A 14834-nucleotide genomic window follows, 5' to 3' on the forward strand; every position below is an offset into this window, starting at 1 on the left:
AGAACTAGGAAATTGACAATTTCAAACAGAGATTAGGTGATTTTTATTTTTCTTGTTCTCATGAGAGTCATGAGACTCTGGAACTCCTGTTGAAAATATGTTGGGTGCAGAATCCTCAAATATTTTAAGTTAAAAATCACACAACACCAGGTTATAGTCCAACAGGTTTAATTGGAAGCACACTAGCTTTCAGAGTGACGCTCCTTCATCAGGTGATAGTGGAGGGCTGAATCGTAACACAGAATTTATAGCAAAAATTTACAGTGTGATGTAACTGAAATTATACATTGAAAAAATGATTGTCTGTTAAGCCTTTCATCTGTTAGAATGCAGTGATAATTTCACTTCTTTCATGTGTAAATCACAAAACCTTCTTTTTAAAAAGTTGCATTCTTGGGTTAGCTGTTAACAATGGTGATAGCTAGACAATATGTTGAAGGTGTTGGCCCCTTGTGTTCTCTGTCTATGCTATGATGTTTAGATTGATTCTAATCTAAAAAGTGAGATAACGGAATTTTACATAAATTCATGCAGTTTTTGAGCTCAGAGTTCTACATGAATGCATGCAGTTTTTGCTCAAAGAACTCAGATGTAATGTTTCTGGGAATTCTAAAAATCAAAAAGAGAAACATCATTTAAAACACAATGGCAAATTGCTTTCTTAATACATTCTCTATAGTATATTTATACAAAAACATTGTGTAATATAACTGCTGAGCACAAAGAATTCTGAAAAAAATTCACCTGTGATACCATTCTTGGAATTAAGAGCTGGAATTATGTTTTGTAATTTAGTTGCACAGTGTCACCTCATATATCATCAACTCTGGTTTTTGAGGATTCTGTACATGTTGTGATTATTGTCAAGAGTTTACTTTAAGTAATAATATGAGAAAACACGATGAATTACATTCTTGTAGACCCATATGCAAGGGCCATGCAAAAGCTTTTAAAAAAATGGATGATATATCCTAAATCAAATTATTCCTTCATAAATGAGAGTAACAACAGCATTAGATTGTAGCATGCTGTCTTTGCTGGCCATTTTGACCATAAATATTGCATGATGTAAGAAGACCAAAAGAAGGGAGCAGCACATGAAAGGTGGAATTCCTTTCCCCCTTTACCAAACCCTATAGTTTAAGCTATATCTTTGCTATTGGGTATCAGATTGGGAGGATCTTATAAAGAGGCAGATATAGTGACTAGAATCAAAGAATTCCTACACTGTGGAAACAAGCCATTTGAACCAACAAGTCCACTCTGACCACCTGAAGAGTATCCCACTCAGACCCATTCCCCTACCTTATTGCTCTACATTTCCCCTGACTAATGCACCAAGCCTACACTTCCCTGAACATCATAGAGATGTACAACAGAAACAGAACCTTCGGTCCAACTCGTCCATGCCGACCAGATATCCCAACCTCATCTAGTCTCATTTACCAGCACTTGGGCCATATCCCTCTAAATCCTTCCTATTCATATACCCAGCCAGATGCCTTTTAAATGTTGTAATTGTACCAGTCTCCACCAGTATCTCTGGCAGTTGATTCCATACACGTGCCACCCTCTGTGTGAAAAAAGTTGCCCCTTAGGTCCCTTTTTACATCTTTCCCCTCTCATCCTAAACCTATGCCCTCTAGTTCTGGACTCCCCGACCCCAGGGAAAAGACTTTGTCTATTTATCCTATCCACGCCCCTCATGATTTTATAAACTTATATAAGGTCACTCCTCAGCCTCCGGCACTCCAGGGAAAACAACCCCAGCCTATTCAGCCTCTCCTTATAGCTCAAATCCTCTAACCCTGGCAACATCCCTGTAAATCTCTTCTGAACCCTTTCAAGTTTTACAACATCCTTCTTATAGGAGGGAGACCAGAACTGCGAACTAAGATAGGAAGATGATGAACTGCCCAGGAGTAAATGCAATGCATTGGAAAGGAACATACAAGGGAAAATAAAAGAATTAAATTTTTCTGGAAGGAATATCATGACGCAGGATAATTATTTTTAAAGTCATGCACAATTTAACTGAGAGAGAGCCCTATCATCTGATTGTTCGAGGAGTAAAAATCAGAAAAGTGCAATTGTTATTTGTGGAAATGTTAAGAATTCTGTGATTTTACATTTTATAAGTTATCACAAAATGGTATCCATTTTCTACTCATTATCTTGAATCTATGTAATTTTCTTTGTAATAATATATGTAAACATTTGTCTTTTAAAGATTTGTGTTTGGTTATACTTTAGGAAAAAGCTACATCATTTGGGAATTTGTTTTCATTCTTTGATAAGCAAACACTTTCATGTACAACTAATGCTCATATCTATTCCACATCTTGCATCAGATCAAATATCTGGAATTCTCCTCAGACATTATGAAAAAATGTCAGTTAATATTATTGGATACAGTGTGTTAGGATGATATTATATTCAACATCAACTTTATGCCCTGAAGTAATAACACTCCTGGTTTTGACCAGATGAACACAGCTAAAAGATGTTTAATAGTTTTTATTCTTATTATATTAAGGGCTCTGTCAAAAGAAGTTGCATCAATGCCAAGAAGACAAAATCTCTGAGGGTAACTATTGTTGCTCTGATATTTCTATTGTGAGGAATTAACTACAAATAAGAAGCACTAAAAATGAGAACGATTGTGCATACACAATTAATAGAAAAATAGATATAACTATACTGAATCAAAACTTTCCACTGAACCATGGGCAATGTGTGGCTTTACACAAAATCACTTCTGACTAAAGAGTATGTGATTGACTAATTGATGCACTAAACTCTTTATTTCCTATATAACTCACTAATTGTGGAAAGATGCAAGGGGAGTATTCCACTTCTCAGAAAGTCAAGGTGCAGGTGGGAGCAAATTATATCAGTGAGACAAAGAACTAATAACTCCCTCCACCATTAAGGTTGTAATTGCTGCATTAATTGTATTGATAAGATACACACATGAAGAGCATTGTTTAAGTCAGTAGAGTACTTGCAACAAGAGACTGCTGCAACATAGGGCTGGTAGGCAGAAAGCAGATATGCTGCATTCTGTAAATAAATGCATTATCGGAGAAATATTTGTTTCCTTTAGATATTTGCTTCTATTGTTCATCAAATAGCTTACGATCAAACTAATTTTTCAACATATGTTTAATTATATGCAGGTTTGCAGGACAAATATCTGTATTAATAATAATGCCACTTATTAAAAGAAGAAGGAATCTGGATTTATATAATTCCTGATCACCTTGAGGCGATCTCAATGCACTGATTTCCAGTGAAAGGTTTTTTTGAAATGCCAGTGCAGTTTCTTTGCCAGCAAGGAAGGCAGGCAGTCTGCAAGATTTTAAAATAATAAAAAAAAGTCTGCTAGGGAACATGTCATGAGGAAGTTAATCAAGAACATTCCCTGCTGTTGATTGAACAGACCATTGGGATCTTTCACATCAGCCTCAATAGGCGAGTACTTTAATTACTCATTTGAAGCATAATCTTTTACTAGTTACCATAACACACTCTAGTGCTGTTCCCGTATATAAAATGTTTTGCACAAATACTGCCTGTTATATTCCATTCAGAGTAGAAACCACCTTTATAAACTTTTCATGCTACTATTATCAGTGATGCTGCTATGTTCTGAGTTACATAGTGCCCAACTCATCAGTCTGAGCCATAAAGAAACTTGTGTGCCCCAATCAATCCAACTTCACTGCTCAACTAATTACCATAAGATTTGCAAATTAGCTCCAAATAATATAAAATTGATGCATGTGTGAGAAAAACAGTTGAATGTATAAATTACATATTTGTATCATGGTCTTGAATCTTGTGTGCTAACTCAGAGGCAAACAACATATCTTGAGACAATTAGACAATTGCTGAAGATTTTTTTCCTTCTCAATTCTCGCTATTAAAAAACTATTAGAAGGTCAGAAATGGGATTAATTGGTTGCCACAGTGAGTTGCTATGTTTTCTCACTCTGTGAATATTATTTCACTTTAAGTATATGTTTCTGCGTCAAGAAAGCTGATTATCTATGTGGTTTAAGGTGTAACTCGTTTGACTCAGTCAAAGTGATTGTTTGATTTTGCATAGAAGTTTAAGAATATAATCCAAAATCAAGATTATATCTCCTCACCTTTACTACTGCAACTTTGTTTTATATGAACTAACTTTTTAAAGATTATATGTACCTCAGCGTAATAACCTTTATCCAAAGATTGACTGAAGTGGGTGAAATGACTGCCATGTATTGTCAGCTTGATGTAAATGCAAATCTGAATTATTAATATTAATCTATTTTATTTACTTTGATCTTTCCTGCTTTCTAGAAGTTTATGAAAAAGGTAAGTCAATCTCTCATTTTCAACTTATAGTCCTTTTCAAATCAATACCAGTTACCTATGAGCTGCATCTGCACTTAGTTTCTCAATCCTTTCCAGCTACAAAATGATGGAAATATTCCAGCCAACAAGTCATAAATATCCTATTAACAAGAGTAGTTCATCACCTCTGCATGAAAAAGTGGAAGTCAAAGCCTATCTTTCGCTGTTTGAATAGATAAATAGCAATTCTCATTGGAAAACAAAAATGAACATTTCAATTTAGGCCTGGCATTGTTGGCTGCCCCTCAACTGGAAGAATATTTGATTTGAATTATTTACTGTCTGGTATTTATTACCAATACAGTGAAAAGTGTTATTTAATGTCACCATTCTCCAGTGCCATCTTAAAGCACAGAAAATAACCAAAACACAGAATATAAAGCCAGAAAAATTTTAAAAAGTTCATCTTATAGTCTTTTCAGTAACGTTAGGTGGTTTTTGGAACAGCTCCCACTTCTAGCTCAGCCAGGGACCTGGATCTGGGCTCCTCCATCCCAGTGCCTCTAGCCCCTCCTCCTAAACCGATGACATTGCTCTGCGATTTGTATTTCTGCCACGGCTTCCAATGTAGAGTAAGAGGCAGAGTCTCAACCTACTGTTCTTCGAACATGTGGAGCAGGAAATCACATGAGCAAGTGGGATCCAAAATGCAGGACTTGCTTCCTTTTCTTTCCTTCTGTATCTGATCATTAAGGCATCTGGAAGCAAAGCATGATATCTGGAACCATAGCACATGCCTTTTGGGATACTACATATGAAGCAGGGCAAAGGGTTTTGTGCGCAAAACGTGTCAACTTGTCAGATGTGAAGCGTGATGTCAAAAATGAATAGAAAGCTGTAGTCTAATTCATATTTTGCTTGGACCTTGGTCTATATTGTACAGGAAATTAATAATCAGCAGTACAGCTCTCCCTTTGATAGGTCACCTTTCTTGTCATTTCGATGCAATCACACGGACATAAGTAACTCAAGAAGACCACCTCCTTCGCAATGACAACTAAGGATGAGCAATAAATGCTGGCCCAGCCAGCGAAGTCCATGTCCCATGGGTGATCATTTTTAAAACAAAATGCAGCCAGTGTTTCCATTTTCCCAGACACAGCGAAAGTGTCTGCTGTGTTTCCTTTCTTTGATCCCGTGAAATGGAGTGAAATCTTTAATGATAAATCAAATTACCTATCTCATCTCTCCAATGAGTGTTGAACATGTCCTGCTGAATGGGGGCAAAGGGGAAGAAGGTCTTTGTTTTGAGGGAGCTGGGAGGCAGAGACGGATAATTGCCCAGGCAAGAGTGTTGTATAAGAATATTTTCTCCGCTTGGAGCAGCCATGTTCTCTCGGAGGGCAGAGGTGGATTCAATTCTCAACTCAAACAAATGGGAGAAACACCGTTGATCAGTGCTGAGCAGTGGGGACTGAACATAGAGCGAGCACAGAAGAAGGAGCCAGGATTGAAGGTGACCAAAAACAAAGGGGAGACAGTTGAAAGCAACCAGCAAGATGACAAAGTCAAAGTGCAAACTGAGTGTATGACTTTGAGTCTGAGATAAAACAGAGTGGGGATGAGCAACAAAAGCTGGGATGCCCAGATACTATACCCTGGTACTGCAGGGATCAGTGCTGGGACCGCAGCTTTTTACAATATATATTAATGATATAGAAGATAGTATTAGTAGTAACATTAGCAAATTTGCTGATGATATAAAGCTGGGTGGCAGGGTAAAATGTGGTGAGGATGTTAGGAGATTACAGGGTGACCTGGACAAGTTAGGTGAGTGGACAGATGCATGGCAGATGCAGTTTAATGTGGATAAATGTATGGTTATCCACTTTGGTGGCAAGAACAGGAAGGCAGATTACTACCTAAATGGAGCTGAAAATGTGTTGCTGGAAAAGCGCAGCAGGTCAGGCAGCATCCAAGGAACAGGAGAATCAACGTTTCAGGCATGAGCCCTTCTTCAGGCTCATGCCCGAAACGTCGATTCTCCTGCTCCTTGGATGCTGCCTGACCTGCTGCGCTTTTCCAGCAACACATTTTCAGCTCTGGTCTTCAGCATCTGCAGTCCTCACTTTCTCCTACTACCTAAATGGAGTCAAGTTAGGTAAAGGGGCAATACAAAGAGATCTGGGTGTTCTTGTACACCAGTCAATGAAGGCAAGCATGCAGGTACAGCAGGTAATGAAGAAGGCTAATAGCATGCTGGCCTTCATTGGAGGGATTGAGTGTAGAGCAAAGAGGTTCTTCTGCAGCTGTACAGGGCCGTGGTGAGACTGCACCTGGAATATTGTGTGCAGTCCTGGTCTCCAAATTTGAGGAAAGACATTCTGGCTATTGAGGGAGTGCAGCGTAGGTTCACGAGGTCAATTCCTGGAATGGCGGGACTATCTTATGTTGAAAGATTGGAGCGACTGGGCTTGTATACCCTTGAGTTTAGAAGACTGAGAGGGGATCTGATTGAGATGTGTAAGATTATTAAAGGATTGGACACTCTGGAGACAGGAAACATGTTTCCGCTGATGGGTGAGCCCCAAACCAGAGGACACAGCTTAAAAATACGGGGTAGGCCATTTAGGACAGAGATGAGGAGAAACTTCTTCACCCAGAGAGTGGTGGAAGTGTGGAATGCTCTGCCCCAGAAGGCAGTGGAGGCCCAGTCTCTGGATTTGTTTAAGAAAGTGTTGGATAAAGCTCTCAAGGATAGTGGAATCAAGGGTTATGGAGATAAGGCAGGAACAGGATACTGATTGAGGATGATCAGCCATGATCATAATGAATGGTGGTGCTGGCTCAAAGGGCACAATGGCCTACTCCTGCACCCATTGTCTATTGTCTATTGTCTGTTGAAATAAAACTAAAAGAAGCAGAGTGATGCGGTAAAACAGTAGGAATTTTAAAAATTATAATATAAAGTACGTGAATATAAAACTGTGAAAATTCAGCAACAGGGAGTGTACACAGCTTCCTAGAGAGCATTGACAGCATGGTCAAATGATATGTTATTCCTCACAATTTTCAATAAAATATATTTTACCTTTCATTCTAGATTATTATCAGGAAAACAAGATGAATTTCTAAAGATTTAATCATTCTTTCTACATGAAAATAATAATTGTGTGTGTACGAGAAAGAAAAACCAAGACCAGACTACATTAATAATACAATTGTTTAGTGTATTCTATAAACTTTGAATATCAAATTAATTTTAGACAGTGAGGGGACAAAGATGTAGGGCTGAATCTTACATTTTTTGTTAAATTTGAGTGACACCCAAGTTTTTTTGGAGGCTTCCTCATATTTTACTAAACTCATCTCATTAATTACCTACCTCACCCCATGGTGTCTCTCAAGTCCGATTTTCACCCCACCTTACCACATGCTGTTTCAAGTTACAACACGCTGCTCAAACATCCCAACATCTCCAAACTGGCATCTCTTATTCCTGCAGCATCTTGAAAAGGCCATTGTGCATCTGAGCAAGTGCCATCAACTGGAGCTGCCTGCGCAGTTCCTAGCATTTGCCTTGGACTTGGTAGACTGAGTGAAATCAGCACTCTGCTTTGCGAGCAGGTCTTGGAGATCCTAGGACAGGATATTGCATAGACTGGACTTTCTCTTCCCGGGCAGTGAAGGAAGCATCACTTGGTCTGAGGTTGCGACCAGGATTAGAACACTGTCAGCACTCTGGAGGAATGACCAACACAGTCGGGAGAAGGTCAATATCCTTCTTCACTCTATCAGCATAAATGCTGCTATCTTCTCTCACACAATTCACACTCACTCTGTCTTGGATTCTGTACTCCGTTTCCACCAAGGCTCATGCTTTACTACTCTACTACTAGTGGAGGCAATGGCCTACTAGTGTTATCACTAGACTATTAGTACAGAAACTCTGTTGATAGTCTGGGGACCCGAGTTCAAATGCTACTGCGATAGGTGGTGAATTTGAATGCATTTTTTAAAAATAAAGGAATCTGGAATTAAGGGTGTAATGATGACCATGAAATCACTGTCAATTGTCAGGAGAAGCTCATCTGGTTCACTAATGTCCATTACGGAAGGATATCTGGCCTACCTGTGACTGCAGATCTACAACAATGTGGTTTACTCTTAACTGCCCTCTGGGCAATTAGGGATGAGCAATAAGTGCTAATCTGGCCAGAGACACCCCACATCCCCTGAGTGAATAAAAAAAACCTCTCAATTATTACTGACAACGTCTTCCTCACTTGCTTTCACCCAATTCAATCCTGACACTACTAGCCCTTCTTCAGGGCACCTTCCTATCTGCACCACCATAATACCTGTGTCATCCACTTTCATCTTCTATAATAACTGACACTCTTGCATTCTATAAGGAAAACAATCTACAATAGGGCAGAAAGGGTCATGATGGGTCGTATGCCGCTGTCATTCAGCTCCTTTATGAGGACTGACTACACCATGCGGGTAAAAACAATGACTGCAGATGCTGAAAATCAAATACTGGATTAGTGGTGCTGGAAGAACACAGCAGTTCAGGCAGCATCCAACGAGCAGCGAAATCAACGTTTCGGGCAAAAGCCCTTCATCAGGAATAAAGGCAGTGAGCCTGAAGCATGGAGAGATAAGCTAGAGGAGGGTGGGGGTGGGGAGAGAGTAGCATAGAGTACAATGGGTGAGTGGGGGAGGGGATGAAGGTGATAGGTCAAGGAGGAGAGGGTGGAGTGGATAGATGGAAAAGAAGATAGGCAGGTCAGACAAGTCAAGGAGACAGTAACTGAGCTGGAAGTTTGAAACGAGGATGAGGTGGGGGAAGGGGAAATGAGGAAGCTGTTGAAGTCCACATTGATGCCCTGGGGTTGGAGTGTTCCGAGGCGGAAGATGAGGCGTTCCTCCTCCAGGCGTCTGGTGGTGAGGGAGCGGCGGTGAAGGAGGCCTAGGACCTCCATGTCCTCGGCAGAGTGGGAGGGGGAGTTGAAATGTTGGGCCACGGGGCGGTTTGGTTGATTGGTGCGGGTGTCTCTGAGATGTTCCCTAAAGCGCTCTGCTAGGAGGCGCCCAGTCTCCCCAATGTAGAGGAGACCACATCGGGAGCAACGGATGCAATAAATGATATTGGTGGATGTGCAGGTGAAACTTTGATGGATGTGGAAGGCTCCTTTAGGGCCTTGGATAGAGGTGAGGGAGGAGGTGAGGGCACAGGTTTTACAGTTCCTGCGGTGACAGGGGAAAGTGCCAGAATGGGAGGGTGGGTCGTAGGGGGGTGTGGACCTGACCAGGTAGTCACGGAGGGAACGGTCTTTGCGGAAGGCGGAAAGGGGTGGGGAGGGAAATATATCCCTGGTGGTGGGGTCTTTTTGGAGGTGGCGGAAATGTCGGTGGATGATTTGGTTGATGCGAAGGTTTGTAGGGTGGAAGGTGAGCACCAGGGGCGTTCTGTCCTTGTTACGGTTGGAGGGGTGGGGTCTGAGGGCGGAGGTGCGGGATGTGGACGAGATGCATTGGAGGGCATCTTTAACCACGTGGGAAGGGAAATTGCGGTCTCTAAAGAAGGAGGCCATCTGGTGTGTCCTATGGTGGAACTGGTCCTCCTGGGAGCAGATACGGTGGAGGCGGAGAAATTGGGAATACGGGATGGCATTTTTGCAAGAGATAGGGTGGGAAGAGGTGTAATCCAGGTAGCTATGGGAGTCAGTGGGTTTGTAAAAAATGTCAGTGTCAAGTCGGTCGTCACTAATGGAGATGGAGATGTCCAGGAAGGGGAGCGAGGTGTCAGAGATAGTCCAGGTAAATTTAAGGTCAGGGTGGAATGTGTTGGTGAAGTTGATGAATTGCTCAACCTCCTCGCGGGAGCACGAGGTGGCGCCAATGCAGTCATCAATGTAGCGGAGGAAGAGGTGGGGAGTGGTGCCGGTGTAATTACGGAAGATCAACTGTTCTACACCATGTGGGGCCTAGAAGGCTATCAGTGATTGTACTAATTGTGCCAGAACCCCTGAGCGAAGGTTTCAATTGATTCAGTTTGTTCAGTAAAGAGAGCAGAAATATGAGCCTGTTATCTCTGAATGATGTGGCAAGGCAGTGCAAAGCATGGATATTGTGAGCATTGAGTTAAGGTCAGAGTGAGTGAGTGCTATGACAGTGACTGAAAAGTCCAGTGATACAACTTGGTCCAGTCCATGAGCTGGGTGCTTGTCTCTGAGTGTACAGTATTCTTACAGCAACGTTACAATGATAGTTGCTGGTGCAGCATTGAAGTATATAAGTGTCCTGCAACTGGAACAGATATGTACCATGAGTGTTCATTAGATTGGGACATACTGGATGCCAGTGTCTGTGATCAGGGGTGTGTGTGTGGCTGGTGTCCATGGAACCTACTTTGGGATATTGTTGTCTGGTTTCCAGCATGGAATCTGCCACTCTGACTTCCTTGTCAATTTTCCTAACATTTGGCTTGTTCAGAAGGTTTTGTGAATTGAATTTTAATGAGGTGAGTTATGCCGTTAGCCAGGCTTTTGACAAGCATTAGTCCACATCAATGTCATCACACGATTGGATGTGTTCGGACTGCACTTTGTTGCCTACCTTCTGTAACCCTTAACCCTTTCAAAAGTCTGAAATCTGTTCATTGATATTGCTTGTTAAGTGACTGTTTAATACAGAGAAATGGTTAGACTAAATTCCCTACAGTGCGGAAACAGGCCCTTTCATCCAACAAGTCCATGCCAACCCTCCGAAGTGTAACCCACCCAGACCCGTTTCCCCTACTCCCTACTAATGCACCTATCACTGTGGGCAGTTTAGCACGGCCAATTCCCCTGACCTGCACATCTTTGGACTGTGGGAGGAAACTGAAGCAAACCCACGCAGACACTGGGAGAATGTACAAACTCCACACAGACAGTTGCCCGAGGCTGGAATTGAACCCGGATCCCTGGCGCTGTGAGGAAACAGTGCTAACCACTGAGAAACCATGCCGCCCGAGCCTAAATCTCTAGGTTTACCCATGAGCATACATCATAGTTCTATATTTGGTATAACTGTAAAAATTAGTAGCTAGGAAGCCACTTGCTTTTTGGCTTATCTAATTTCATTAGTAATGGATGCAATTCAATCTTGAAAACTGGTATTTTTTTCTGGATTATTAGTTGGAAATTAACAATTGTGAGCTTTAATGGTTTGTCATTTTAACACTTGATTTTAATCTCTTTTGTTTTCTTTTACTACAGTACTCTCCAGTTCCTGATTGTAATAACTCTATCTAATTTACTATAGTACTTTGCAAAGTTCCATTTAATACCACTGGTTAAAGCAGATTACCCCACCTGGATCAATTGTTCTTAATATCTTGTCACTGAACTAATTTTCATGCAGAATCAGGAGCACTTTCTAGCAGCCATCATCCTCACTGTGTGATTTAAATCACACGCATTTAGTAAATAGGCTGGAAACTAATATTCTCTTTATTTATAGGCAGCTCAGGGAGGTGGCCACAGAACTCTTCTTTATGGTCATGCTATTCTTCTCCGGCATGCGTACAGTGGAATGGTAAGTATAGAGACGTGAATGGGATTAATTGTAATATTTCCATTCAAATGCAACTTATACAGAGACTAATGCTTTGTTTATGTTTTGCAAAGCCAACAGGAAGAACAGAGGTATTTCCCTCTTCCCTCACCTGACCCTAGAATACTGTTTTGTAAATGTTTCTTTTTGTTTTATGATTTCAATAATTTATTATGCAAACAAACCAAATATTCCAAAGTACTTGAGAGAGGAAGGATCTGAAACCCACGCAGGAAGTGTGTGTGATTTAGACAAAGTGGCCAAATACATGTTTGGAGCACAGTGAAGGGTTCAGAAACAGTAATCCAAGTTGTGGGAGTAAGATGCCTAACTGGTTTTGCTACCAATAATACAGTAGAGGGAAACACACATTATTCCACACACACTGAAAGATGCCGGATATGAGTTAATTGGGCTGGAGGAGATGACAGAAGGGGATGAAATGAGTCATTGTTAAACAAGATCAAGGATTTTAAGATTAACGAGCTGGAGATGGGAATAGGTGGAGGCAGGTACAATGAGAAATGTAACTAGTAAATGTCCATTCTCTTTATCCTGTTTTGCTGTTGCTGTTCTAAAGATACTTACTTTGTTGGTGTAGTTGAGAGTAAGGCAGCACAACCTTAAAGCTGATTAATGTAATTGATGGTGATGTCAAGAACATTTTCTCATGTTAGGAGTTGTGTAAATCTTGAACCCTTTCCACTAAGTCAAATGCAAATTTCAAAGCTGAGTCCAATAGATTCGCTAGGGAAGAATATTTAGGCAGGTGTCACCCATGATTATAACTGGAATTGAATTTCAAATCAACCATGTTCTCATTGAATGTCAGAACAGAATTAAGGGGTGGATCAGTCTATTCCTGTTTCTATATCTCCGAATATGAAAAAGGATAGTTAGTATTTCAAGACAGTAAACTTATGATCTGCAGTATTATATATCTACTGTATGTAATGCAGTACAGGGAAGTGACAGCCTAATGGTGTTATCGTTTGACTGTTAATCCAAAATCCAGATAAGGTTCCAGGACTCAGGTTCAAATCCTGCCATGGTGAATTTTTGAATTAACAAAAGAAAAATCTGGAATTAAGAGTCTAATGACCATGAATCAACTGTCAATTGTCAGAAAAACCCATCTGATTCACTAATGTCCTTTAGGGAAAGAAACTGCCATCCTTACCTGGTCTGGCCTACATGTGACTCCAGGCCTGCAGCAATGTGGTTGACTCTTCACTGCCCTCTGGGCAATTAGGAATGGGCAGTAAATGCCCACTCAAATGAATGAATAAAAACAATGCTTCAGAGTTTGCAAATCATATAAAACATCTGAAACAACACTAGAGTGAACAGCACATCAGATAAGTTTTTTCACATTTATATTTTTCTGTTCTGCTGGTGTGTATTTGCATTCAAGCAAAGTAAAAGAGATAAATATTTTAGGTACTAAAATTCGTTACCTGTCTAGTTTCTGAGAGCTGTTTCAGCTTTTGATTTTTAATTAACTGATAATGCACATTAATTTAAAAATATGTAAAATTCTTTTTTCCTAGTATTTGACTTGCTTGACTACATCAAGGTCTTCAACGGACAAACTTGCTTTTGATGTTGGGTTGCAAGAAGATTCAACAGGTAAAGCAATATCATGACTGTATTGTACATTAATCACAATAAAAATCTTCAGATTTCTGTTCACAAAGGGACAAAAAGTGCTCTAAATGTTGAACATCCATGCTACAGAATTAATGTAAAAGACGGAAAAAAAGCCAGGTAAGTTAAGAGATCCCTCCACCCTTCAGGCTCTCTGCCTGTATTCCTGATGAAGGGCTTTTGCCCGAAACATCAATTTTACTGCTCCTTGGATGCTGCCTGAACTGCTGTGCTTTTCCAGTACCTCTCTAACCAAACACTTAGTAAAGTTTCTCTCCATTTAGTATTAAAAAAGAGAAGACTCTAATCTATAGAACCTTTCATTTATGATGTACTGTTTAGGTGAGGCATGTTGGTGGACTATACACCCAGCTTCAAAACAAAGATCTGAAGGAGAGAAGGTACGAATTGGTGATGACCTTATCCTGGTCAGTGTTTCATCAGAGCGCTATCTGGTGAGTAGACTTCAATGTGTTCCAAATTTACAAGAGAGTGTAACTAAATTTTCCATTAGGCTGCTATATTTCACAATAAACGTTATTTTATTAAATTTAAAACAGAAATGCTGACTGACCTGTTGAGTCTTTCAAGCACATTTATTTTCATCTTCCAGCAGCTGAATATTTTGATCTGTTTCTCTGTTCAGTTTTATTACATGAATTTATTATTTCCATAAAAGTAAAATTATCTCTGTTTTTGAATTGTGGTTAATTTTTTAAAAATCAGGACTGTAACTTTTGAGATTGTGTATTTTAGCATTTCACCAAATGCTGTGAAATACATGTCTGTATCAGTTACTTTTTTGTGAAGTGCTACATTGCTGATTTTTTTTTGTAATATTGTTTTTGAAACTCCTGAGTTGATTATAGCTGTGTTCTATTGGCAGCACCTTTCTATTTCCAATGGCAATATACAAGCAGATGCATCCTTCATCCAGACACTATGGAATGTACACCCCATAAGCTCAGGCAGTGGTGTTGCAGAAGGTAGGATCTTTGTTTATTTCACATTTGTGACATGAAGTCTGATTGTGTTGCTCACATATATTATTTAAATAATTTATGTTCTCTCTATTTATGTAACTTTGTGATTTTTGCAGTAATTTTATAAATCATGTATTTCACATTGAGAATACATGCTAGTTTCCTACTTTCAAATTAGTTATATGAGAGACATCCTATTGTCAAGAACTTACTAGTTTGCAAGAATAAACTCAGTTTGATCCACTCAAGACAGAAATT

The 14834-nt window shown here is 40.0% G+C and overlaps 1 protein-coding gene across 9 annotated transcripts in view; it reads left to right on the forward strand.

The window, feature by feature from the left end:
- ryr3 (ryanodine receptor 3) overlaps positions 1-14834 on the forward strand; it is a 382820-nt gene that overhangs the window by 81086 nt on the left and 286900 nt on the right. For 5 of the 9 annotated variants that reach the window (XM_072569064.1, XM_072569065.1, XM_072569067.1 and 2 more), the window contains exons 4-9: positions 2537-2587; positions 4348-4362; positions 11854-11928; positions 13497-13575; positions 13936-14048; positions 14480-14579. In XM_072569064.1, the coding sequence (XP_072425165.1) occupies positions 2537-2587; positions 4348-4362; positions 11854-11928; positions 13497-13575; positions 13936-14048; positions 14480-14579 (433 nt within the window). The remainder of the gene's footprint in view (positions 1-2536; positions 2588-4347; positions 4363-11853; positions 11929-13496; positions 13576-13935; positions 14049-14479; positions 14580-14834) is intronic. The other 4 variants (XM_072569069.1, XM_072569072.1, XM_072569070.1 and 1 more) reach the window with 1 other exon arrangement.

This window comes from Chiloscyllium punctatum, chromosome 4, assembly GCF_047496795.1.
Source record: "Chiloscyllium punctatum isolate Juve2018m chromosome 4, sChiPun1.3, whole genome shotgun sequence".
NCBI lineage: Eukaryota > Metazoa > Chordata > Chondrichthyes > Orectolobiformes > Hemiscylliidae > Chiloscyllium > Chiloscyllium punctatum.